General features: G+C 35.5%; 1 protein-coding gene across 2 annotated transcripts in view; it reads right to left on the reverse strand.

Moving 5' to 3' along the window:
* LOC138693773 (DNA-directed RNA polymerase I subunit RPA1-like) overlaps window positions 1–24,838 on the reverse strand; it is a 126,845-nt gene that overhangs the window by 32,415 nt on the left and 69,592 nt on the right. For both annotated transcript variants that reach the window (XM_069817568.1, XM_069817567.1), the window contains exons 14-16: window positions 21,989–22,266; window positions 19,185–19,343; window positions 14,995–15,151 (exon numbers count right to left, since the gene is read on the reverse strand). In XM_069817568.1, coding sequence (XP_069673669.1) covers window positions 14,995–15,151; window positions 19,185–19,343; window positions 21,989–22,266 — 594 coding nt within the window. The remainder of the gene's footprint in view (window positions 1–14,994; window positions 15,152–19,184; window positions 19,344–21,988; window positions 22,267–24,838) is intronic.

A 24,838-nucleotide genomic window follows, 5' to 3' on the forward strand; every position in this document is an offset into this window, starting at 1 on the left:
GTCCTCTTGCGATAACGTTAGGTCTGCCGTTTCTCTAACGTTTTTCTCGTTACCTTTTGTTCTAACAACAAGGAGGAAATATCATTGTTAAGTAAATACACAACTGAATCGAAGTCAGGACTGTTAAATTCAGAAGTCATTAGCCTATATCCTGAATAAACACACAGATTGCCACACGAGAAAACAAGAATTACACTTTATATTTTATCAGTAATTATTCACTATGCCTATATAAAGCAAAATTATCACTTAGGGCTATCACTTTATTATAACACATTAGCATACCCTATTAGCCACCTTGCTCTCATGTCTCACACTGCACTCGTAACTTTGAAACTTTCTAATATTTTTGTCAATTTACCATATAGTAAATTACCTCTTAACCTATGGATAACTATATCCCTTCGACCATATATACAAAAAGGAGCATTTATCTAGATCCAAGGAGCAGCCTGTTATCTTGCTGAGGATTGGGCACGCACCTCACACCTTTGCTATATATAGTTCATTTTATTTCATGGAGTGCACTTTCATAGAAAGGACTTTGCCGCCAGACATTCTACTGGCCCCTACTAATTGGATGTCATAAATAAATGTCTTCCTTATTGTGACGGAAATCTTGTCTTCTCCTGTCAGTAACCAATCACAACCCTTGTTCAGAAGAATTGACAGGTACCTGCCAAATCCATGTGGAGGCAGAGTTGCCACATCTTTTCCGAATCCCAAGAATCCCGTCAGTTAGCACAAAAGTATCATTGAGAGTGTATTCTATAGTATTCGTTAAACATGTGGATAATGAAATTATAATAAACTGCAGTAAAATACAGCAGTCATTGAGCAGTCAGCTCTTGGTATTACATGGCGTCCAGATGGGGATGCCAGCCACGAATCTTCTTATTTTGAGGGTTGCCAGGATTGTGGCAACTGTGCAATGTTGGGACGAGGGAACAGGCTGGAATGGTCAGATGTACGTAAGTGAGTGTTCAAAGGAGCCACCGAACTGCACTCCATGATATAAAATGGACAATATGCATCTGTTGTTACCAACAATGAACATTTTCAATTGACGAACTCTATGGAAAAAGGGTGTAACATCAGATTCCTGAAATATGTGATTAGGTGGGAAAAGTAAATTTAAAGCATTTATTTATAACGATCAATTTTTGCGTTCAATGGCTGAAAAAACTTGGATCCTTCTTTACGCAAATGGTTTTGATAGTAAACACAAGGTCTAATAAAATATGCCCCTAAAATTATTTTCCTTACTCCTGAAACATGAATTACAGTTTTGTTGCTCTTTAATTTTAACAGCTATTTCACAATTTCTCAAATTGTGTCAAATTATTACATAGTGAGCTAGTGTGTTGAAGAAAAATGCAGGTTTTTCAGTGCTGTGGCATCTGAACCAAGTTATGATTGGAAAAGTGGGTATATATGTGAAAGTGAATAACGACTTCATACAAGATTGTGAATGAATTGCAGCAATTGCACCGCCATTTTCAGCAATGAATGTGATCTAGCTAAGTATAAATTCTACAACTCATATTGTTTTTTTTTTAATTTTATTGGGTTATTTTACGACGCTTTATCAACATCTAGGTTATTTAGCGTCTGAATGATATGAGAGTGATAATGCCGGTGAAATTAGTCCGGGGTCCAGCACCGAAAGTTACCCAGCATTTGCTCGTATTGGGTTGAGGGAAAACCCCGAAAAAAACCTCAACCAGGTAACTTGCCCCGACCGGGATTCGAACCCAGGTCACTTGGTTTCGCAGCCAGACTCGCTGACCGTTACTCCACAGGTGTGGACCTCATATTGTTGATACAGGCATGCACCTCGTGGTAATCAAGCCATAGCTCAGCACTATCTATTTCCGATCACAATAAATGCTCTTCACTGCATAATACAATTATAATAGGACAGACATAATATCAATGAATTCCGTTTTTCTTCTGTTGCAGTATATTGAGTGAACTGGAAGTCAGATCATTAATTCTGGTGGAATATTTCTTAGTAAAGAGCAACAAAAAAAGTAAAGTATCATTTTGCTGTGTTTTGGATAGTCTTGCAGAGAAACGTGCAATTTTAAACATATGAATTATGCCATCGTGCAACATTATAATCACTGACCGAATGCACAATAGCCTGTTGTGTTTCAATGAACAACCCCTTCACTGGACGTTTTTGAATAGGTGAGTGGAAAGTCACTGTCATATAGGTTGTCTTTAATGTTGTAAGAAAAAATACAGATGATATACTATTTAAATTTTCCGTTTAAAAACCACCACTGCCACTGCCACCGCCACCGCCACCGCCGCCACCACCACCACCACCATCACATATTATTTACATTTCCTGTTCTCTTCTCCATCATGTACACACAAGCTTCATGTCTGTTGACTGCAGAATTTTTACAGCGTTGTCACGGTTCTGTTCAATTTAAAATTGAGGACCGTTTTCACAAAACTCAACAAACGCCATTTTAAAAATTTTACAGGAAACGTTTTTTTTAGTTTATTCTCAGACCTTTGACATAGTAATTCTGAAAAAAATATATATTGTTTCTCTTTCAGAGATGCATTAATTGATATAAGGTGCAACTATTATTCTTATCTTATTTACTTTGAAAAAAATATGACAAAAGTTAAGAATTTCACAAAACTCAACATATCCACTTTTTTAAATGCACATACCTCAAAATTTTAAGTATTTTTCATTTTCATCTGGTAAAATCCTCGTCAAAATTATTACTGCGTATTTTAAAATAATGCTTGAGTACTGCTGAATTAAATAGCAGTTAATTGAACACACTGAAACCTAATTTCAAGCCCCCCCCCTTTTTTTTTTCAAAATTTGTTATTGACTCACAAGACCTCTTTTATTTGCATGAATTAAATATTTATATTTGTGCAATACATTACCCAAATCACTGAAAATCAATATCGTGCAGAATAATCTCAGTGCAATGGTTCATCATAATCCATTCAATTGTCAGAATCTTTCGCACATCTCTTTAGAACATTGTGATAAAATACCTTGTCCTCTTCCGAAATATCATTATGGAACTAACTCATTAACTTCCTCAGATCATTAGCTTTGTTTTTGCTGATATGGTTCACCAGTAGTAAGTCAGGTGTTTTAGACATTACAGAAGCACTTGTCTTTCTTGGATTAAACACTTGAACTTCTATTGGTGCAGAAAAATATGTTTTCTATATAACACTTTACACAATTGTTACAAAGTTTTTGTACATACTGTAAGTATCCTCATCTCTGACATTTTAAATGGTAATTTGGTTTTACAATATTTTTTCCACCGATTTTAAGTCCTAAGTATGCCAGTCTTTGCCCAAAACTTTTACATCCCCAAACATTGCCATAATTTCATAATATTCTGATGGCAATGTAATGTATTGATGTGTTCTCAGCTCTTTCTCTATCAATCGAAACACATGGTCCGGAGGCATATACCTTTCCACGGATAGGAAAGAAATGTTTAATTTCTTTAAAAACTTCAGAGCTTTCCAGATAACCAAAAAGCATTAGCCATAATTATGCAATTTTTATTCTGAGATCCACAGGAATCTGAAAACGATCTTGGAGTCAAATTTCTGGATTTTTCTGTGAGTAAACATTTTTTCTAAATTACCTATATAATCCTTCAATGTTATAATAACAATGTCTAAACTTAGCTGCACATACGGGGAAATCTTCTCCATTTTCACCTCTTATGAAATATGAAATAGATACAGATCTTTCTAGCTTTTTGACGTTCTACTTTACTCTACGCCGTTTAGGTAGATCAAATTTCATATATCTTAGCAAAAAATTGTACTGTTCAACATCTGTACTATTTCTGTATAAATTGTCTCGAAAATTAATTAGATTATTTAAGCACAAGAACCTGCAGCAAGATTTTTTCCCCCTGTACTCAATGATTACAGTTCATTTTGGATGAATGTCATTATTTTTAGGCCCAACTGTATATTTCTTACTCTTGGATTAACATACTCTGCTCCTAATTTTCGTGCCCCTTCCAGTAGCTTGAACGGATTTCAATACTCCGGGTTCTTATCCATTTTTCATCACTACTCACAATACATGCACTTACAACAGTGGCCAGATTGATACCGAATTGACACCGGAAACAACAAAATATTATATAATATTTGAGCTTCGTAATGTGTCACTGTTGTCAAAATGCAAATGTATTACATTGTTGTAAAATATTGTAGCTTGCGAAACAGGATAAAAGTGTGAAATGTTTAGTTAGAGGATATGTTGAGTTTTGTGAAAATTTAAGAAATGGATATGTTGAGTTTTGTGATATTATGAGCACTGCATCATTTTCCTCTCATTACAATTGACTAGAATCCGTCAAAACCCGCAAATCGAAAAAAATGGCGTTTGTTGAGTTTTGTTAAAATGGTCCTCAATTGCTCTAAGGAATGAAAATTTACATTTGTTTGTTTGGATCAAATTTCTACAAATTTAAGGGACAAAACTAAAATCCGTTCTATCATTTATTATCAGAATTCAATGTTCTCTTAAATTGACTGAGGATATTGGGAATTAAGTCAAAAGTTTTCCTAAAACACCCTACTAAAATTTTTATTGAAAACATTTTTTCTGTTTCAGATATCTGAAAGATTAAATCACCCCCACCCCCTTAAAATTAATGATTTGACTTACAGTTCACCTATGTAATGAAAATATTTCTGAGATTTTCTTTGATGATATTTCAATGTATTTTTTTATTTTGGTTGGTTATTTAATGACGCTGTATCAACTACGAGGTTATTTAGCGTCGATGAGATTGGTGATATCGAGATGATATTTGGCAAGATGAGGCCGAGGATTCCCCATAGATTACCTTGCATTCACATTACGGTTGGGGAAAACCTCGGAAAAACCCAACCAGGTAATCAGCCCAAGCAGGGATCGAACCCATGCCCGAACGCAACTTCAGACCGGCAGGCAAGCGCCTTAACCGACTGAGCCACACCTGTGGTTAAATTTCAATGCAATTTAATGGTTTGATTTTAAACTCGTACACACTTTTATTATTATTATCATTACCATTATTATTGAATATCCAATATTTACAAATAACCCTACTGCATCTACGGTATGTTAGGTTGTAGTTAAAATGAATAACAACTAAGCATAATACTGTACACGTCGTTTTGTCAAGTGTCCAAAGACAGGTCCAAACCTCACAAGTGATACGAATGAGGCAACTAAATTTTTTTAAGGTTATGGTTAATTTAACAACGCTCGCAACTGCAGAGGTTATATCAGCGTCGCTGGTGTGGCGGAATTTTGTCCCTCCAGAGTTCTTTTACATGCCAGTAAATCTACTGACATGAGCCTGTCGCATTCAAACACACTTAAATGCCATCGACCTCGACTGGAATTGAACCAGCAACCTTGAGCATAGAAGACCAGCACTATACCAACTCTGCTACCGAGGACAAATGAGGCAACTAAGCTAGGAGATAATAGGGTAGGATAGCCAGTTCCTTTCTCCCTCCATTGCATACATCGCAGACTAGCTATATAAAGTGAGTGTACAAAATCTTCATACACCAAAATATTTTAACTAAATAGAGGTTTAATTACACAGTATAAACAACAATTATTTTTTCCTATACACTTAATAACATTAACATATTTACATGCACATGATTAAAATCAGGACCAATTCTTTTAATACAAAATAATTATACATCTCGTGAAAAACAACAACTGAAGACTACAGTGGACTATAGTGGACTTTATGTTGTCAGCAAACAGATTGATACATCTTGATTACACAACTTTTAACACTATATCACTTCGGAATAATTGTTTTCTGTAAAAACAAACTAAAAACAACAAACAAAAAGTGTTCATACCATTACAAATTAATGCCCCATTCTTCATCAAATTAACAGAAATTAATACTTGGTGGGATTTTCTTTTGCTTCCACAACTCTTGTGAGACGTCTTGACATTAATAGCATCCAACTTCTAGTCTTGGAAGGAGGAATTTTATTCCATTCTTCCCAGAAGGCATCTTTCAATTCTGTTTGTTCTTCAGTTGCCTTTCTCTGACTTTAGTGTCGAGATGGTCCCACAGATACTCTATGGGATTTATATCTGGTTACTATGCAAGGATGTAACACCAGCAATGCTCATACATCCCAAACAAGAACAGTGGGTTCCAGATTCTTTTTTTGTAGCTCTGTGTTTTTTTTTCCATCTATACCATTGTCCTCCCATCCGACGAAAATACATTAAACTTGGTTTCGTTGGTAAATAATGACTATCTCAAAACCCCTTTGTCATGTTTACATGCATTTTAGCAAACAAGAACCTCTTTTTTCTATTTCTTTCATTGACATAACATTTTCTACATGCTACTCTATCATGAAAATTATTATTTCGTCATAGGCAGTTTCTTACTCTTGAAGGACTGACATTTAAGTGAATTTCATTACTTAACTCACTAGCTATTTTCGGAGCACTGATATGTGGATTTATTCTTATGTTTTTGAGTATCAGTGATTCAGCTCGTTTACTCACTTTTGTTGGATGGCCTGATCCCCTTCGATTTTTTTTTTGGACTTGCCAGCTCTGTCAATTATAGGCTGAAGGTTGCTCTATGCCTTCCTACAATTTTTTATGTTTCGGAGAGAAACTTACATTTATTATGCAAATTAATGATAATTCTTCTCTCCTCGTCAGTCATTTCACATCGTTTTCAATTCATATTGTTGTATTACTTCAACATGGTACACAAATGCGGCCAGCATCGGTACACAGGTGTATCTGCGCTTACCACGAACTGAACAGACACTATCCCTACCCCTACCTGTAGCAGAGGTTCAGCTGTTTCAGAGGAATACTTAGTTGTGTATAAAGACTTTTTACACATTGATTTGAAATGTTTCTTTACGTTTCTATTTTTTTTATGGAATTCGAAATAAAATTATTTTTCTTTATTTTTTTGTATGTTCTATTATATTTGTATCTATCCTTCAGCATATTATATTGTGACAACGACGTGAGATTCGAACTCACGACCAGCGTCCCGCAAGAAAGCAGATCGCGCGGGGATGGCGCGCGGCAGAGAGAAGTAAGGGGAAAGGGCCTACGCGGCGAGAGAGTGGAGAGAGAGAGTGCGAGCGCATCTGGTGCTGGTAAAGAGGAGAGGGCTCTGGATTTTTCTGGAGTGCCATCTCTAGAGACGCGTGGAACTTTTGAGGCTACGTCGCTGTGGTTATAAATTACGGATGCGAAGGAACGACAGTAGTTTTCAGTTTTCAGTTGATTAGTCAGCCAGTCAGTGAGAAAGCCAGAGCAAGCAAGCCAGTCTTGTGTACCGGAGTTCGACTCGAGTGTGCGTCGCCAACTGCGTCAGCATCCGAAGGCCTGAGTTCGAGTGCAGTGGACCGCAGTTGGAGGGACCTGAGTTCGAGTGCAGTGGTCCGCAGTTGGAGGGACCTGAGTTCGAGTACAGTGAACTGTCTCTGAAGGCCTGTGGTTCGAGATACTGTGAACTCGAATGACTGAGCCAGAAGAACTGTGAACTGAGAACTGATAGTTCTGATTTGTAAATAGTGCTTTGTAAATATTAGTTAAGATTAACAGTTCATTGTTGTTCGTAATAGTCCAAGTAAATTGTCATTGCCGTCAGTGAAGTGCTATAACGAATAGTGTGTTGAGTGAAAATCCAATTGTTGACGAGAGCGTTTAAGGCGAATTGTAGAAAGGAATTATTGTTGGAAGAATAAAATCCTATTGTTGAGTGGAAATAAATTTACAATATTTATTATAAATTAGCATACTGAGGTTACAAAACGCTTCTTTACGACATATTTGTGCTATTTTAATAAGTGTATGGCGACTTTTTACATTAACTGTATAACAATACAAACAGGTTACACACACATTACAAACATTCAAAAGAGTAGAGGTGCCATATTTATGTAAGTTCATGTACTGAAATTGTTACGATTTTTTTTTATAATTATTACCACAAAATACAATTTCTATATCAAATAAATCCGAGCTATTTAAAAGGCGAACATATCAGTAAAGTACGGAATGTATTGTTGGGACAGAAAGAATGCAACCTGGTCAAAAAATTTAGAGAAACACTTGTAATAATGTGTTCAATTTATTGTCTTTTGAAGTTGTGGTACTGAAAATTAAAAAGTTTACAAATTGAAACATAGAATTTACTCATGCACGAGCACTCTAAAGATTCTTTTCCCAAATTCAGAGAAATAACTGAAGTAACAAATATTGAGAAGTCTATGATTAATAAGGTAATGACAAACTTTCCATTAGTCAGTTTTCTGGCATTACTATGGCAACGAATGGTGATAGTTGCTTTGTTTGTTCAAACCACTGCCTGCTGGATCGAATCCTATGGATGCGTAAATGCCTGCTCAATCAAAGTTATTTTGCCACTAGGTAGCAGATATTAACATTATCCCAATAATGGTATGCACTACCTGCCACCTAGTGGCTACTCGCACGTAAGCATTGATTGAGCAGACAGTGTAAGCAGCCACAGGATGAGATCCAGCAGACAGTGGTTCAAACTACTGACAAAATGATCAATTTAAATGAGTTGGATGTCTACCACGTAATTCTTTTAATACAACAAGTGACAAGTAAGTAGAGAGTTTGGTGTTTATCTATCTGTGGTGTCCAGACTTTGGAAAAGATACAGTGACAAGATAGTGTTATAGGAGAGCTGGCCAATGGCCATAAGCGTAAAACCAGCCATCTGCAAGACTTATGCTCTACAACGTCGTGTAAGTACGACCAGGAACCTATTGAATGATTTTCACATGGCTTCTGGAGTTTGTGTTTCAGATCAAATGTAAGAAACAGATTACGAGAACACAATATACGATCAAGAAGAGCAGCAAGACATGCTGTATGTTTGCTTGGTATCATGCAGATTGAAATATCAATTGGTGGCGGTTCGTGTTCTTCTCTGATGACCCCAGGTTTCACCATACAAGTTCAAAAGCCTAGCACAAACATTTGCTAATATACTGAACGGAAAGATCTCTATTGGCCTACAGATCCATTCGTTATAGAATGATAGTCCACAACTAGACCATCATGAAAGCTCTCAACAAACATCGACAAGGGCAGAAAAGTAATTCGTCTACAACTAGCCATAAAACAGCGAAGAAAATTAAGAAAATCGTTAACTATGTAATGTGAGCACAATAATATAATATTCTTCTTAGAGAATCATTCTGTATTATTTTCATATCCTCACATAAGTGTTTTAACAATGTCTAAAGAGCCCACAATAACTGAAAAATTTTTGGGATCACAATGGTCTTTCTATGAGTATCATAAACAGGCTTCGAGACTTTGGACCCGATACAATAAGTTTACTGTGCATGTACTATAGGTTGTTGACTTGCTGCAGGTAGTAAAAGGTAGAGATGTGTTGAGGTTGCTATTTAGAGTAGAGTACAGTAGTATGGGGAAACACACACATATGTACATTCTGAAAGCAAATATACATTACACAATGGCAATGTCAAAAGAATGTGAAAAGCATTTATTCTCCTCTTTTATAAGCATTTTTGTGTTTAATTATTATACACAGTGTTAATGGTGGAAATAAACATGTAGCAATTTTAATTTATTCATTTATCCTATTGGTCGTCTTTAGGAACTACAGTTACAGTACCGAATTGCAATGTACTACAAGATACATTTTCAGTGTCTCAAATGTAAATATTTTTCGGTTATCTGCCAAACACAGTTTGTAATGTGAAAAGATGCGTTCTAAACATCATTGCAGTCTCTAAGAGACAGTCCTTTATTCTCGGGTGACTACATGTCCACTAATTTGCTGTTTATATTACACAGTGATCCATATCCGTTATTTTTACATAAAATTGATTTCCACTTCCATTTTACACGGTCAGTAACCAGTGTACTTGGTGTCTCATTAATTCTCTGTGTCATTTCCTTAACTAATTTCAGGGCTTCCGGCATCTCTTGCTCTGACTTTTCTAACCGTGTAATAGTTTCAGACACAGTTTGAAAATAGATTTGTATGAAAACCAAATTATTCGTCAGAACCTTCAAATCCAGAGCATTTTCCTTTGCGTATTTGTTGGCATGCATTCTACAGTACCCCCACCCACTGTACGCTTTACCACTATACTCAGTACGCCGTTATGCGGATTTCCCACTGAACTGCTCTATCGGGTCCGAAGTCTCGAAGCCTGCATCTTCGGTGCATTGCTTTTCATAGTATGAGGGATGTTAAAGGCCCAGTCTTGACGGTAGATGACGTCACGAGCAGTGCGAGAGGGTCTGATGGCCAGTGCCTTCCAATCGATTTTCCTTGAATGACATTATGCAGGACAGCGCACCACCTCACTTTGCAAATGTCGTGCATATGTGGTGGATGAGAAGTTTCCGGGATGTTGGCTGGGGCGATGTGGATCTCATGAACGGCCTGCAAGAAACCCTGACCTGACAACCTGTGACTTTTTTTATGGGGCCGGGCAAACGATGAGGTGTAATGGACGAAACCTCGCACTCTGAAAGAATTGCAAGCAAAGATTTGGGGCGTCACTAATGTTTCACGCAACTTCCTCCAGAAGACTGTAGATTCCACTCCTGGCTGTTTGAGGAAATTGTCGGAGCTACAGGTGCCTACATTGAATTTTGAGGTATGCAACTGTATTCCCATTTAATAATGTACACATAAAATTAGTTTCAATAAATTTGCGTTGTAAATGTAAATTTTATATGCCTCTTTTAACATCTAGTTACTTCTTGCCCACCCTGTAGAAGACCATGTAGTATTTGCTGCTATAGGAGGTCCTGGATTCGTGCTTGTTTGTGATAATACCGGGGCACATTCTGTGACTGAGACGAACTTCCTAAGGTTGAACGAAATTGAGATTATGGACTTGCCTGCAGTAGTCCTGTTCTGAACATTTTGGGAACTGCTGGGCAGGAAAATCAGACGAGAGTCCGCTCTCCACAAATCCTGCACGAACTTGTGGATGCTCTGGAGGAGGAATGGGAGAAAATTCCCCAAGATGAAGTACAAGAACTCATTCGGAATATGCCACAAAGATGCCAAAGATATGTCATCGAAAGTCGTGGATGCCATACATGATACTAGAACCTTCTATTTGATCTTCAGGTTTGATGAGTTATGCCAAGATTTAAATATTTACTTGGACGAATTTTATTGTAAATTTAATTAGTGGCATTAAAATTCATTATTATTAATTTATTTTTATTTGCATGATGTTAAATACATTCTTAAGTAATGTTATTATCAATTTTCGTATCTTTACTCTTGTCAGTACAAAAATATTTAAGAAACTCATACTGTTCTCCTAATAGTTTTAAGCAGTGTATTCTTTCTATAGAAATAAACATTTAGAATCAATTTTTATTTTAGTAGGTTATTTTACGACGCTTTATCAACAGCTTAGGTTATTTAGCGTCTGAATGAGATGAAGGTGATAATCCGGTGAAATGAGTCCGAGGTCCAGCACTGAAAGTTACCCAGCATTTAGAATCAAATCGATGAGAAGAAAAAGAGTAATTTTTTCAAGAATCTCACTTTTCACATACAAAATCTATTAAGAAATAGAAATAAAGAGCACCGGGGAAAAAAGATGAGAGGAATAGGCTTAAAAAAAAAACAAAAGAGAGATGAGGAAACAATTTTACAGCCATGTTTTGAAAAACCTGTACACTGCAAAAAAGGATGAAGGAAAAAAAAATTAGAGTGCACAGTATGCTGTTTATACTGTTTATGTTGGCAATCCTTAACCTCTGTTTGCAAGTTTGCCAATACAACTAATTTTACTGTATTAGGTTATTTTTAAACAGTAATCAATCTAATAAAATTATTTTTCCCGAATTATTTAGTCACTTGTAATAGTCCATCCAGCTACAAGTAGTAATCCGTTCCCTGTTTCAAGCTGTGGATAATAATGTAGCCGTGCATTTTATATCACTTTGTTGACTTACTACTGTGAACAGCAGGTGTTCTCTTGGCTTATTAAGTGAACAGTTTTTGAAGGTTTAATCCCAAAATTAACAAGGAAAAGGAAGGGGAATGAAGGATGTTAATATAAAAACAATTGAGAAGAAGACTAATGAAATAAACAAAACTAGAGAATCTGGCAGAGAACAATGCATTAAGCTAAATACAAATGTTAAAGAAGGAAGTGTTAGCAATGCTGTGGGACTTCAATGAATCATTTGGGCCATGAGGTTGAGGAGCTGACTATGCTTGGGCAGAACAAACATTATACTGATGCTCCACTACATTGTGAATAAAGTAAAAAGACTGAAAAAGATTACTGTTGTGTTTTCAATCCAGAGACACTCATAATACCTTAGAGTGTGATCGCAACATGTGACTAATCAGTCTGAAACGATAGTGGAATTGCCATATGAGTGAAATACAGTTGTGCGAAATGCTACAGTTAAGTCTGATGCATTTGAAGTGATACCACATGATAATCGTCTTATTTTGAAACCTTCGACATATATTTTTGCCTCCAAAATATCTTAATAAATGCCCATTTGCTAATAAGACCTGTAAAAGAAATTATTATAGTTGAAAATCATCCCTGAATGATATAAGTACTTCGGACTGAGACCTGAAGCTGTAGTCAAAATTCCTACATCATCTTCAGGACAGTTTATTATAGCCTCACACCTATGTAAACCAAAATATAATTACCTGCAGCATTTCAAAAATTTTTTCTCAAAAAGCTCGATTTGTTTGTGATGCCTAAGTGAAACAATATGAGATCCAGTTCTCATTATAAGTAGATCTATTTGCTTTATTAGTGACAGTAGTTTAATTCTGTTAAACTTTCAGTATTATGAAAGTGATCGTAGTGTTTCCTTATAACATTCATCTTTTTCCAATGTAAGTTACGACATTTGCATATTATTATATTCTCTCATTATGTAATTAATGAGATACTTGTACACAAATAACATTAAGTAAAATTTAAAACGTTATAATTTACTGTGTATACAGTCAAATTAATTAGCAATTATGAGACTTCAAAGTTAAAAGTTTGTTTTTCTCAACATAAAGTTGTATAAACCCTCATCTTTTCCCCCCTGTGCTCTTCAAATAATCTGACTTTATTTTTTCTCCCGTGGAAATAAATGAAGCACACACAGGTAGTAATCTCAGGTGTGGTGTAGGGCACCTTCATGTGCATGCATTGAGTTTTTTTCTGTCTGCAGAGTGTGTCAGTTGCTGGCAGTCAACCTGCGAGTAAGTGCATGCCCATCAGATTTTCACTTGTGCAAAGTGACAGAATGACTTGAACAGGAGTAATGCAACAAATTTTGCGAATCAAAAGATTCAATAGGCTTTCGGTGACAATGCTATGGGCATCATACAAATATAGGAATGGTACAACCATTTCAAACATGGCCACTCATTGGTGGAGAGCGAATCATGTTTCTGTAGGCCCTCAACAAGCCGAAATGGCAAGATGATTGACCAAAAGTGGACACTGGTCATGCAGGAACATTATATTACAGTCCAAGAACTTGTGGACAAGGTAGTTTGGTACATTCCATTTTTAAAGAGGATTTGGCCATGCAGAATGTCCACGAAATTCGTACTGAAGCTGATCATGATGGAGTATGGAGCAGAAGCAACTCTGCAGGACTAGCTGGAATGCGCAGACGACAATGACTTCCAGTGGCAGGACCACTGGGAGAAGAGTGTGCAGTTCCAAGGGGAAGACTACGTCCTTCAATGTACAACCCAAAAACCAAGGTACAGTCATCGCAGTAAAAACTTTTATCATAACCGAGGACTAAAAAAGTATGGCAGATGCGCAGCAAAGTGAAACTCATGTTGACCCTTTTCTTTGACTCCTATGGTGGTGCATTACGAATATGCTTCACAAGGCCAAATCATTACCAAAGAATACTATCTGTAAGTTTTCGATCGCATTCGTGATGCTGTGCAGGCAAATGACCAGCAAAAACTTGAAAGCACCCACCCATTATTCGCGACTGATTCAGGCTTTCTTGACCAAATATAACATTCCTCAGGTTCGTCAGGCTCTCTATTCTCCCGTCACGACTCCCTCTCGTTTTTGGCAGTTCCTCAAGCTGAAAATGCTGTTGGAAGGGACTCAGTTTAAATCACAATAAGACATCATTTGTAACACAATGACTCAATTCTACTGTATTTCCAAAGAAGCCTTCCAGAAATGCTTCCAACGTGGCAGGACTAGTGGAAGAAGTGTGGGCAGTCCCAAGAGGAAGACTGCATTGAAGGATGTTCGCGGTTTCAGACCTTCTGGTGAGTAATAATTGTATTTTTCCCAGCCAAGAGTCAAAAATACTTTTGGAATAGATCTTGTATATCAGAATATTGCATATAAATTTGAGCTCTATCATTAACATATAACCTTTCAAGCACACGAAAAATGTTAGTAGCTATAACCTCACATCATCAGTGAAGAACTTCCTGGATCCTATTTCTATAGCAGTATAAAAATTAAATTTCTGAGGTGTGCATCTATACACTAAAATTCATTATCCCTAATAACTTGTAAAGAACATGTGGAAATAATTTGTATGAAGCCGTTTGATTTAGAGACAAGGCCCTAAACGTGTGACAAAGGATTCCACATTTATTTTTCTTCTGAAGCCATTTAAAAGGATTCTATCATCATCTTTAAAATGAAATGCTCTGGACTGAGATTGAACACACAGGACTCTGATTTAATGGCAAGCAGGGTGGCCATTCAGTCACCACAGCTGATAAAGAAGTGAAATGTGAGAGATTACATAATTAAATATTACCAGTACTCATTGCCCCTAATTTAGACAACTGTGAAGTGTATCAGTGTGATAATATGTAATGTCAACATTTACAACTCTCACTGAAATTGATTTATACTGTACTTTTTCCATGTACAAAACTGTTTGTGTCTTACCCCTTCATCTTCGTCAGAACTTTCATGCTCTTCTCCTATTCCAGCATTCTTAATTTTCCTCGTAAAGTCAGGGTCCACTTCATCTTCCAATTTTATTTCAGTTTCGTCATCTTCATTCTTAAAGGACTTTTCTGCTGTTTCAGCTGCACTTTCAATTCTAAAATAATAATAATAATAATAATAATAATAATAATAATAATAATAATAATAATAATAATAATAATAAATTTATTTCCTTATTTATTTATTCATTATTAATATTAATGTGTTAGTCATCAGCGGTTGGCCAATGATAATCTATCACAACTGAGACGATAATAATGCAATAATACAGAATAAATTGAAAACAATATTTACAATGATGACAATAATAAAAAAATTTATACATTGGATTAATATTATATTGTTAATTAATAGATACAAGTAAAACAATGCCAAACAAAAAATGAGTCGCTAATCAGTGATATAATGTAGCATAAAAAAAAACAGAAAAATTACAATAAAAAATTGAAGACAATTATTTACAAGAATAAATAAAAGATTATGTAATTGTCAGGAACAAACTAAGTCCATACAGTGAAAGGATCAAATTCGCAGCCATGCATGTTGGTATTTTTAATGCATCTGGAGACTGGTGAAAGAAATTTTGAATTTCTATTATAGAAAAGTTTGTGAGGTCTCATATCTTTTGCAGAATATGTAAGATAACGTTTCTTAAGGAGTTACAGGATATATCACCTTTGAGGACCTTGCAGAATAGATAATCGAGCTCATGGCATCTAGCATATAGGCTTCGACAATTAAGGTAAACGCATATTATCTCGTAGCTATACCCAGAGTTAATGGGCAGAAATCTGAATCAACATAAGGATATGAATTTCCTTTGGATGAATAATAATAATAATAATAATAATAATAATAATAATAATAATAATAATAATAATAACAATAATAACAATAATAATAATATTAATAATAATAATAATAATAATAATAATAATAATAATAATAATAATAATAATAATAATAATAATAATAATAACAACAACAACAGTGTACATATTGTGAGCTTTATTAGTTACAACAATGTAATTTATTCGTCACAACAATAATTCCTTTCTACAATTCACCTTAAACGCTCTCGTCAACAATTGGATCTTCACTCACACAGTATTTGTTATAGCACTCCACCGACGACAATGACAATTTACTTGGACTAGTACGAACAACAATTAACTGTTAATCTTAACTAATATTTACAAAGCACTATTTACAAATCAGAACTATCAGTTCTCAGTTCACAGTTCTTCTATCTCAGTCCTCGAGTTCACGGTATCTCGAACCACAGACCTTCAGAGACAGTTCACTGTACTCGAACTCGGGTCCCTCCAACTGCGGTCCACTGCACTCGAACTCAGGTCCCTCCAACTGCGGTCCACTGCACTCGAACTCAGGCCTTCGGATGCTGACGCAGATGCGGACGCACACTCGAGTCGAACTCCGGCTGGCTTGCTTGCTCTGGCTTTCTCACTGACTGAATAACTGAAAACTCTGAAACTCTAGTTCGCTGGCGCCTGCTCTTTTATAGCAAAATCATAGTTGCGAGAACCTTCTACAGTTGTGTAGAGAATTATTTCGATATCTCTACATCGGCGCATTTCTGGAAGGGCCGGGAAGGTCCGTTCCCCCTTCCCTCCGTAAGCAGCTGCGCGCGCGGACTCGTCGCGTTGACGTAATACACCCTCTCTCTTCTCTCCACCGCGCGACGTCACTCAATGTTCCGTGGAGCCTGTGCGATCTGCTTTCTTGCGGGACGCTGGTCGTGAGTTCGATTCTCACGTCGCTGTCACAATATAATACTTATGGTTGGGTGCATCAACATCGGTTAAGAATTAACAGTCCTTAGCTTCTGACTCAATGCTCGCTAGGCCGCATATACATGGGCGCGCAACAGCAGTGAAGTGGCACTTCATGTAATGCGTGGAGTGAATTGTGCAAGCGTTGCACATGATACGAACCACCTGAGTAGGACGCACAAGCCTCGAACACATTTCTAGTTTCATTCTACTCGCATGATGGACGACCATGGAAAACGAGAAAGCTTTGCTAACTGCTATTTGCACTTTGGTAACATGGCATACATTTTCCCGGCCACTTAGTCACTCGTAATGAGTGCACCTCTGTACACAGTGCGTTGGACATTGTGCCACTGTCACATATTCCGTGACACAATACATGAGAGTGGGCCACCAAAGGGAAAACTGAGAGGAAGAACTTAAATTGAGGGGATTCGATCTGACACCGGAACTGGAATCCGGTGTGGCTTAGTGGATAAAGCGTCAGCACGTAGAGCTGAAATCTCGAGTTCAAGTCCCAGTGCCTACCCAGCCTTCATCACGTGGTATGCAGAATTCCTGCAGGAAATATCACATGTACTTCGGTACATCATCATAATATTTATTTTATAAGATTAACAGCTGACATGACAGCTCTAATTTACTTCTTAAATACTGCATACTTCAATCCATCATCAGAAATGACGATACAGTGAACATTCACCAGTCCACTAGTACGTAGTGACTCATGCCAAATGCAGAAAAGTTAAGTTGTTGTTGTTGTTTTCTAATGCCAGGCGTTTGACAATAAAGTCATTTGACCTCTTGCATTCCAATATTTTTCAAAGATATTATCATGACCAGCCACTGAAGCACAGATTTTGAGGTGTTCCGAATCCATTTCTTGGTTTGAGTTGCACAATGGGCAGTTAGGGGACTGATATATTCCAATTTTATGCAGGTGTTTGGCCAAACAATCATGGCCTGTTGCCAATCTAAATGCAGCTACAGACGATTTTCGTTGTAAATCGGGAATTAACTGTGGATTTTGATGCAGAGAGTTCCATTTTTTCCCTTGGGATTGTGTTATCAAATTTTGTTTCTTGAAGTCTAAGTATGTAGATTTAATAAATCTCTTCACAGAGTAATACGTACATTTAGTAACAGGTCTGTAAGTAGCAGTGCTGCCCTTCTTTGCTAAAGCATCCGCATTCTCATTTCCCAGGATTCCACAATGGGATGGTATCCATTGGAATACAATTCTTTTATTGAGTGATATTAATTGAGAGAGCATTTTAGTTATTTCTGCTGTTTGAGATGAAGGTGTGTGTTTAGAGACGATTGATAGAATAGCTGCTTTGGAGTCTGACAATATAACTGCATTCTTAAGTTTATTGATGTGGCATAGAAGATTCCTGAGACATTCCCTTATTGCAATGATTTCACCATCAAAACTTGTTGTTCCATATCCAAGAGATCTATAAAGTGAAAGAGACAGCACGTAACACCTGCACCTTGTTCTCTGGAGATCAAGGATCCATCGGTGTATAAATGAAGCCAGTTTTGTGGAGGGTACCTAATATTAATTGTCTCTAAAGACAATTGTTTCAGTATTTCAGTGTTTACATCTGATTTCAGTATTTCTTCTGTTAAATTTAGATTATATTCTATATTTAATAGAGTTAAAGGGTTTGGTTTAATTTGTAAGTTTTCTTTTAAATTTGGGATATTGATTTTCTGTTTTAATTCTTGAACAATGGATATGAAACTTTTTTGAGTTTTCAATCTACAAAGAGGACTGTATGAATGCCAATTGTTACCTGGTAATCTGACAAGTTTTTCATATTGAATCAGTGCTTTTTCTTCTATTATTTTGATGCTGTTAATATTAGTGAGGAATCTCATAGAATTTATTGGCATTGTTTTGATTCCACCAGTAATGAGTCTGAGAGCTTGGTTTTGAACATATTCTATGTCGTTTATGAAAGGTGAAGTAATTAAAATTTCTCCGCAGTATGTCAGCACTGGCTGTATAAACATTTTGTATGTGGTGTTCAAAGTATTCCTAGAGCATCCCCATGTCTTTCCTGCTAGTCTTTTTAGAAGGGAGAATCTTTTATGAGCTTTTTCAGAAATGTATTTCAAATGCTTGCTCCATGTTAACTTACTATCGAAAATAACTCCAAGATATTTGGATTCATAAGTCCTAGGAAGTTGTTGGCCATTGTATAGGATATTGAATTCTCTTTCTTTTTTACCGAGTGAAAATATTTGGTAAAAAATACAGAAAAGTCTGAAGCAGGAAATAAAAGATCTAAGTGAACGAGTATAAAAATAAATTAAATTAGTGCTTACAATGTAGCTTTTATTTTCAATATTTTCTTCATGGCATAGAAGATCTCCTTCAGAAACTTTTTCTCGACATGCTTCAGAATTTCTGCTGGTTTCACAGAAAATTTGGACTTGTATACTTCACGTGGAAGAAACTGCATATGTATCATATATAATTGGTTCCTGAAATAAGAAAATGAACAAATTACAATACTTTATTCATTCTCTTGACACTTCAGTTTCAGAAATTTAGTCAAATTAATTCACCAGTAGCAGGTGTAAGAACTGGGGTTTTCATGCATGATGGGCACTGCCTCATTTTATTTTCTTTTGCTGCTGTAATGGTTCTAGGTCAATGATTCTCTAAGAAATGAAAAGATCACGGGGACCAACATTCTGGTCTATTCCTCCTTACCTCAAACCACTGAATTTTTATTTAAGAGTCATTCCACATCAAATCGCAAACTGACAAAGTATGACCTTTTCATAAATGGGCGAATTTTTTTTATGAATTCCAGGCATCAAATAAAGAGATCCATATTGTTTATTTCCACAGTTATTTATTATTTGTGTAGTTATGACTATCTGAAACTATGCGAAGTATGTGTGCACTGTAATAAGATCGCTTAGTACTATTGAGTCTATATATAGTTGAGATTTTGGGTTCAGTGCATTTGAAATATTAAATGCAATACTTTTTACTACTTTATACAATTTGGCCTAATTTTTAAATTACTTTTCTTTCAAATTAAAATGATTACATTAAATAGCATAGTTAAAAAAAAATACAAACCTATTCCCTGATGTATTATCTGTAACTAGAGCATCAAAAGTGTGGGATATGCATACAAACATTTGCAACAATTTATTTTCTGGATGCAGCACGCGCTCGCAATACACCACTATGGAATTATTTTCATACATGTGTATGCGAAAAGACTGGCCACAGAAAATTTTACGAAATTAAGTTGCGTATAATAACTGTCTGCACCTCTACAAAGTAGATCATTGCTTCTTAGCTTGGAAAACACTCACCTCATTGACGGCAGCCATGAAAGCCTACATTCGAAGACAAATGATTAATACCTTAAGAAACAGTAAACATCCTATCTGAAGTTATTTTATTATTGCCAACTCAGCTAGAGGGGAGCCTGCTTTTTAATATATTGTATAAATTATAATTATATCCACTGGAAGGCTTTCTATCTGAATGTTAATTTAATACCATGTACGCCATTTAACCACTTTAAGAAAAAGTATGCATGGTTAGACTATTTATTAGTGTTTTATAAATGTGTTTAAATAATATTTTTCACCATGTTCAAATGTTTGTTTGTTAGTAAACTATCACCTGAAGATGACTTGAAGGTAAGTCGAAAATATTCGTGACGTATATTAATACTGTATCCTGATGTACCAGAATTCATTTCTGCCATCTTAACATGATAAGTGATTGAGTGAAAATAAAAACTGATTTATATGATATTATTCATTATGCTGCCGAAACTCAGGTTAGATAAACGGATCAAACAATTCTCCCAAGATGGAATGAACAAGTTTGGAGATAATATAATGCTGTGCAGTTTCTGCAATAAGCAAGTTGTGCGCGAAGCTACTATTTCTATTTTCCCTCACATACTAATAAAACTGTAAACAGTGCCTGGTGCCATACTGAGCTGTTTATTCAAGTATAGATGATCACAGAACTCAAGAATTTTCCTTTTTCACCCAAGAATTTAATTATTTTACTCAAGAATTTTTACCTTTGTCCCTCAAGAAATTTAAGGGATTTTATTCAAGAAATTTGAGATCCATAGTTATGATTAAGAATGTGACATCACATCATAGTCTGTCTTTCTTGTTAGTCACAACTGCAACCATGGTTTGCGTTGTACAAGTTCACAGCTGCTTAACACTTTGTTATGAAGAGAAGAACGGTATTGGACATGAATTATAGTGAATGTAATGTAACTAAAGCAACGATGGACTTGCTGTGTGCGGCATAGCAGTATGATGTCACACGTTCAGAGGTATGTTGCTTGGAAACCATTAACTGTAGAAAGGTCTAGTTTGCTTCATTGCATGTTGTTTAGAATATATCATCCCAGAATGTGATTTTGAATTCAGTACCCCTTTAAGACTTTTCTCTCAATGACAAAATCGTATTTTTGAAAAAAACATCATATTAAAACTCCTAAGAAAATCCCAAACACTTATATTTACATAGTCCATGTAAAATTCAAACATCTGCAGCAAGAATAAAAATGGGACACACAGTAATAGAATTATCCCGTTTAAAATGCCTTCACATTACAGATGCTCAAAGAAATGCAACATCAGCATTTATGAAACACAGTTCAACCAAATCTTAATCATCTGAAAGCTCTGAATACACAGAAGCTTGGAAATAAAGCCAAGTAGTAATTTAATAAGAACCAGTGCCAGATTTCTAACGGAAAAAAGTAAGTTTCGAACCTGTATTTATAGACTTGATAGAGAGAGGTTATAACACAAGTAAACACAAAGTTTTATCAGATGGTGATTACTGAGAGTCTATCTGATACCTTGAGAATAAGTATAATCATAAATTGGTGAAGAAGTTTACAACGATTACAGACTAACGAGAATACCAAAATAAAGTATTAATCAACGTTTCTAACATATTTGCTGATATCTCTAAAAACGTGGTCATACATTTGTACGTAGTATTTTATAAACATTGCGTACTTGGTGAAAGAAAGTACTATGCAAAAAAATTGAAAACAGCTTTAATTTTCACATACAGTAATTTGTTCAGCATAAATGTTATATACATTTTCACTTCTTACCTTTCAGGAAAAAGTTCAATTTTGTCCTTTACATCAATGTACTGCAATATGTCAGATATTGTAACTCTACACAATTTCAATTTCAAATTATTTGCTTTTTTCTCTAGTTTACGTATGTCAGGAAGGAATGGTATGTCCATATTTGGAGTCTTCATATTATGTGATGCTGTCATCAGCAACTCTCGCAATCGAGGTATACCCAATGTCACATTCATCTCACCACGACCAGCAAAGTGAAATGTGTTCAGAGTCATTTGAGTGGATGGCTCTCCGATGGACTGAAATAGAAAAACCATGTGTATTTGTAGACTCCTTATGCAGAAAGATTGTATATTTAAAATAACTTACTTACAAATGGCTTTTAGAGACCCCAGAGGTTCATTGCCCCCTCACGTAAGACTGCCATCGGTCCCTATCCTGAGCAAGATTAATCCGATCTTTACCATCATATCTCACCTCCTCAAATCCATTTTAATATTATCCTTCCATCTACGGCTTGGCCTCCCCAAAGGTCTTTTTCCCTCAGGTCTTTCAACTAACACTCTATATGAATTTCTGGATTCACCCATACGTGCTACATGTCCTGTCCATCTCAAATGTCTGGATTTAATGTTCCTAATTATGTTAGGTGAAGAAGACAATGAGTGCAGTTCTGTGTTATGTAATTTTCTCCATTCTCCTGTAACTTCAACCCTCTTACCCCCAAATATTTTCCTAAACACCTTATTCTCGAACACTCTTAACCTCTGCTCCTCTCTCGAAATGAGAGTTCAAGTTTCACAACCATATGGAACGACTGTAATATAACTGTTTTATAAATTCTAACTTTCAGTATTTTTTAAAGTAGGCTGGACGACAAAATCTTCTCAACAGAATAATAGCACGCATTTCCTATATTTATTCTGCGTTTAACTTCCTCACAAGTGTAATTTATAAATAATAATAATAATAATAATAATAATAATAATAATAATAATAATAATAATAATTTATTTACTAATATTTATTGTGCTGTACAACAGCCTGGAGCCAACAACAGTTTAGCACAAGATAAACGTTAGCACAAGATTTACAATGCACAAGGAATTACATAAGCAGTGCATAAAAATAATTATTAAAATTAGAGACAAATAAAATAACCAATAATGACAAAATTAATAGATAACTGCAAAATACATGATACAGAATAGCTAAAAAACAACACAAACGAATGAAACTGAAATGAATATGATTTTGATGCGTATACTAAATATAAAAATAACCAAACAGCAAGCTACACATTAAACGGATCCGAATTAATGCAATATAAATCGGCAGCTTTCATGCATCTGACAACTGGAGAGATTTCGGCTTATAGGTATAAACAATTTTTTGAAATCTTAAACCATTCGAAGGGACCCGAAGGTAGATAGTGCTTATGAAGGATTCACAATCAATATCATCCTTTACAGCCTTACAAAAGAATAAGTAGTCAAATTCAAGATGTCTAACATAAAGGCTAGAAAAGTTAAAATATTTACAAGTATGCTCATAATTGAAAATAAATGAATTTGATAAAAACCTGAAAGCAAGTAGGGACATAAATTTTCTTTGAATGATTTCCAATTTAACCAATTCAGTAGAAGTAATAGAATTCCAGACAACAGATGTGTATTCGAGTTTAGATCTGATTAATGTATAGTATAAAATTACAAGAGTAGCTACAGTAGAAAAAGAATAAGTTATAGACCTTATAAGTCCGAGCATTCTAATGGAATGATTATAAATATATTGGACATGATTATGAAAATGTAATTTGGTATCGAGTATAACTCCCAGGTCTCTAATACAGTCTTTCCTTATTATGTTGATATTATTAAGAGTATAATTGAGGACCGTTTTTGCAGAACTTGCTAACTGCAAAATTTGCAAAACTGAGATTTTGATGGATTCGTTAACATAAGGCAGGCCTCTACATGAGGTTCAAAGCATCTTAGTAAAATTGGGTTATTTCTCTTCATTGTAGCATGTCAAAGTGTGATCGTTTTTTCAAAACTTGCTTTCTGCTATAAGTGAGACATACAGCAAAACTTGCTTACTATAGTGTTTTGTCTCTCCTGTAAAATTTAGTTTTTTTCAGTTAGCAAGTTTTGTAAAAACGGTCCTCAATTATTAAATTTGAGAGAAGTGGTTTTTCTAGAGAAGGAAATGACTAAAATTTTCGATTCATTAATTTTCATTCCATTACCAGCAGGCTACAGCTCAACAGCGTTTATATCATTTTGCAAAGTTATGCAGTCTGCCAGACTATTAATTTTGCGAAATATTTTCAGGTCATCGGCAAATAAAAGGCAGTTAGAACTTAGTCTAGTACTGATATCATCTATAAATAATAAAACTAATAGAGACCTCAAAGTGGAACTCTAGGGAACTCCGCATAAACTAATATATGGATCAGAGTAAGAATTTCGAAGTCTAACACAGGATTGTCTATCTTTTAAAAAATTTTCAAACCAGTCCAGGTAGTTAGGGGTAAGATCAAAAGAGTTTAATTTACTCAGTAACATATTACGGGGAACAACACCAAATGCTTTGCTGAAGTCAAAATAAATTAAATCAATTTGACCCTGAGTTTCAACTATAGGCATAGCAAAATTGAGATATGATACTAAATTAGTAGTCGTAGATTTCCCGTTTGTAAAACCATGTTGGGCCGAATTCATTTTGTTTTTCACGTAAAAAGAAATATGTCTTTTAATTATTCTTTTTAAAAAACTTTGAGAAGTTATCAAGTATGGAAATAGGTCTATAATTACTTACAATAGCTTTATTACCATTCTCAAATATGGAAATAACAGATGCTTCCTTCCA

The sequence above is a fragment of the Periplaneta americana genome, unplaced genomic scaffold, assembly GCF_040183065.1.
Source record: "Periplaneta americana isolate PAMFEO1 unplaced genomic scaffold, P.americana_PAMFEO1_priV1 scaffold_21, whole genome shotgun sequence".
NCBI lineage: Eukaryota > Metazoa > Arthropoda > Insecta > Blattodea > Blattidae > Periplaneta > Periplaneta americana.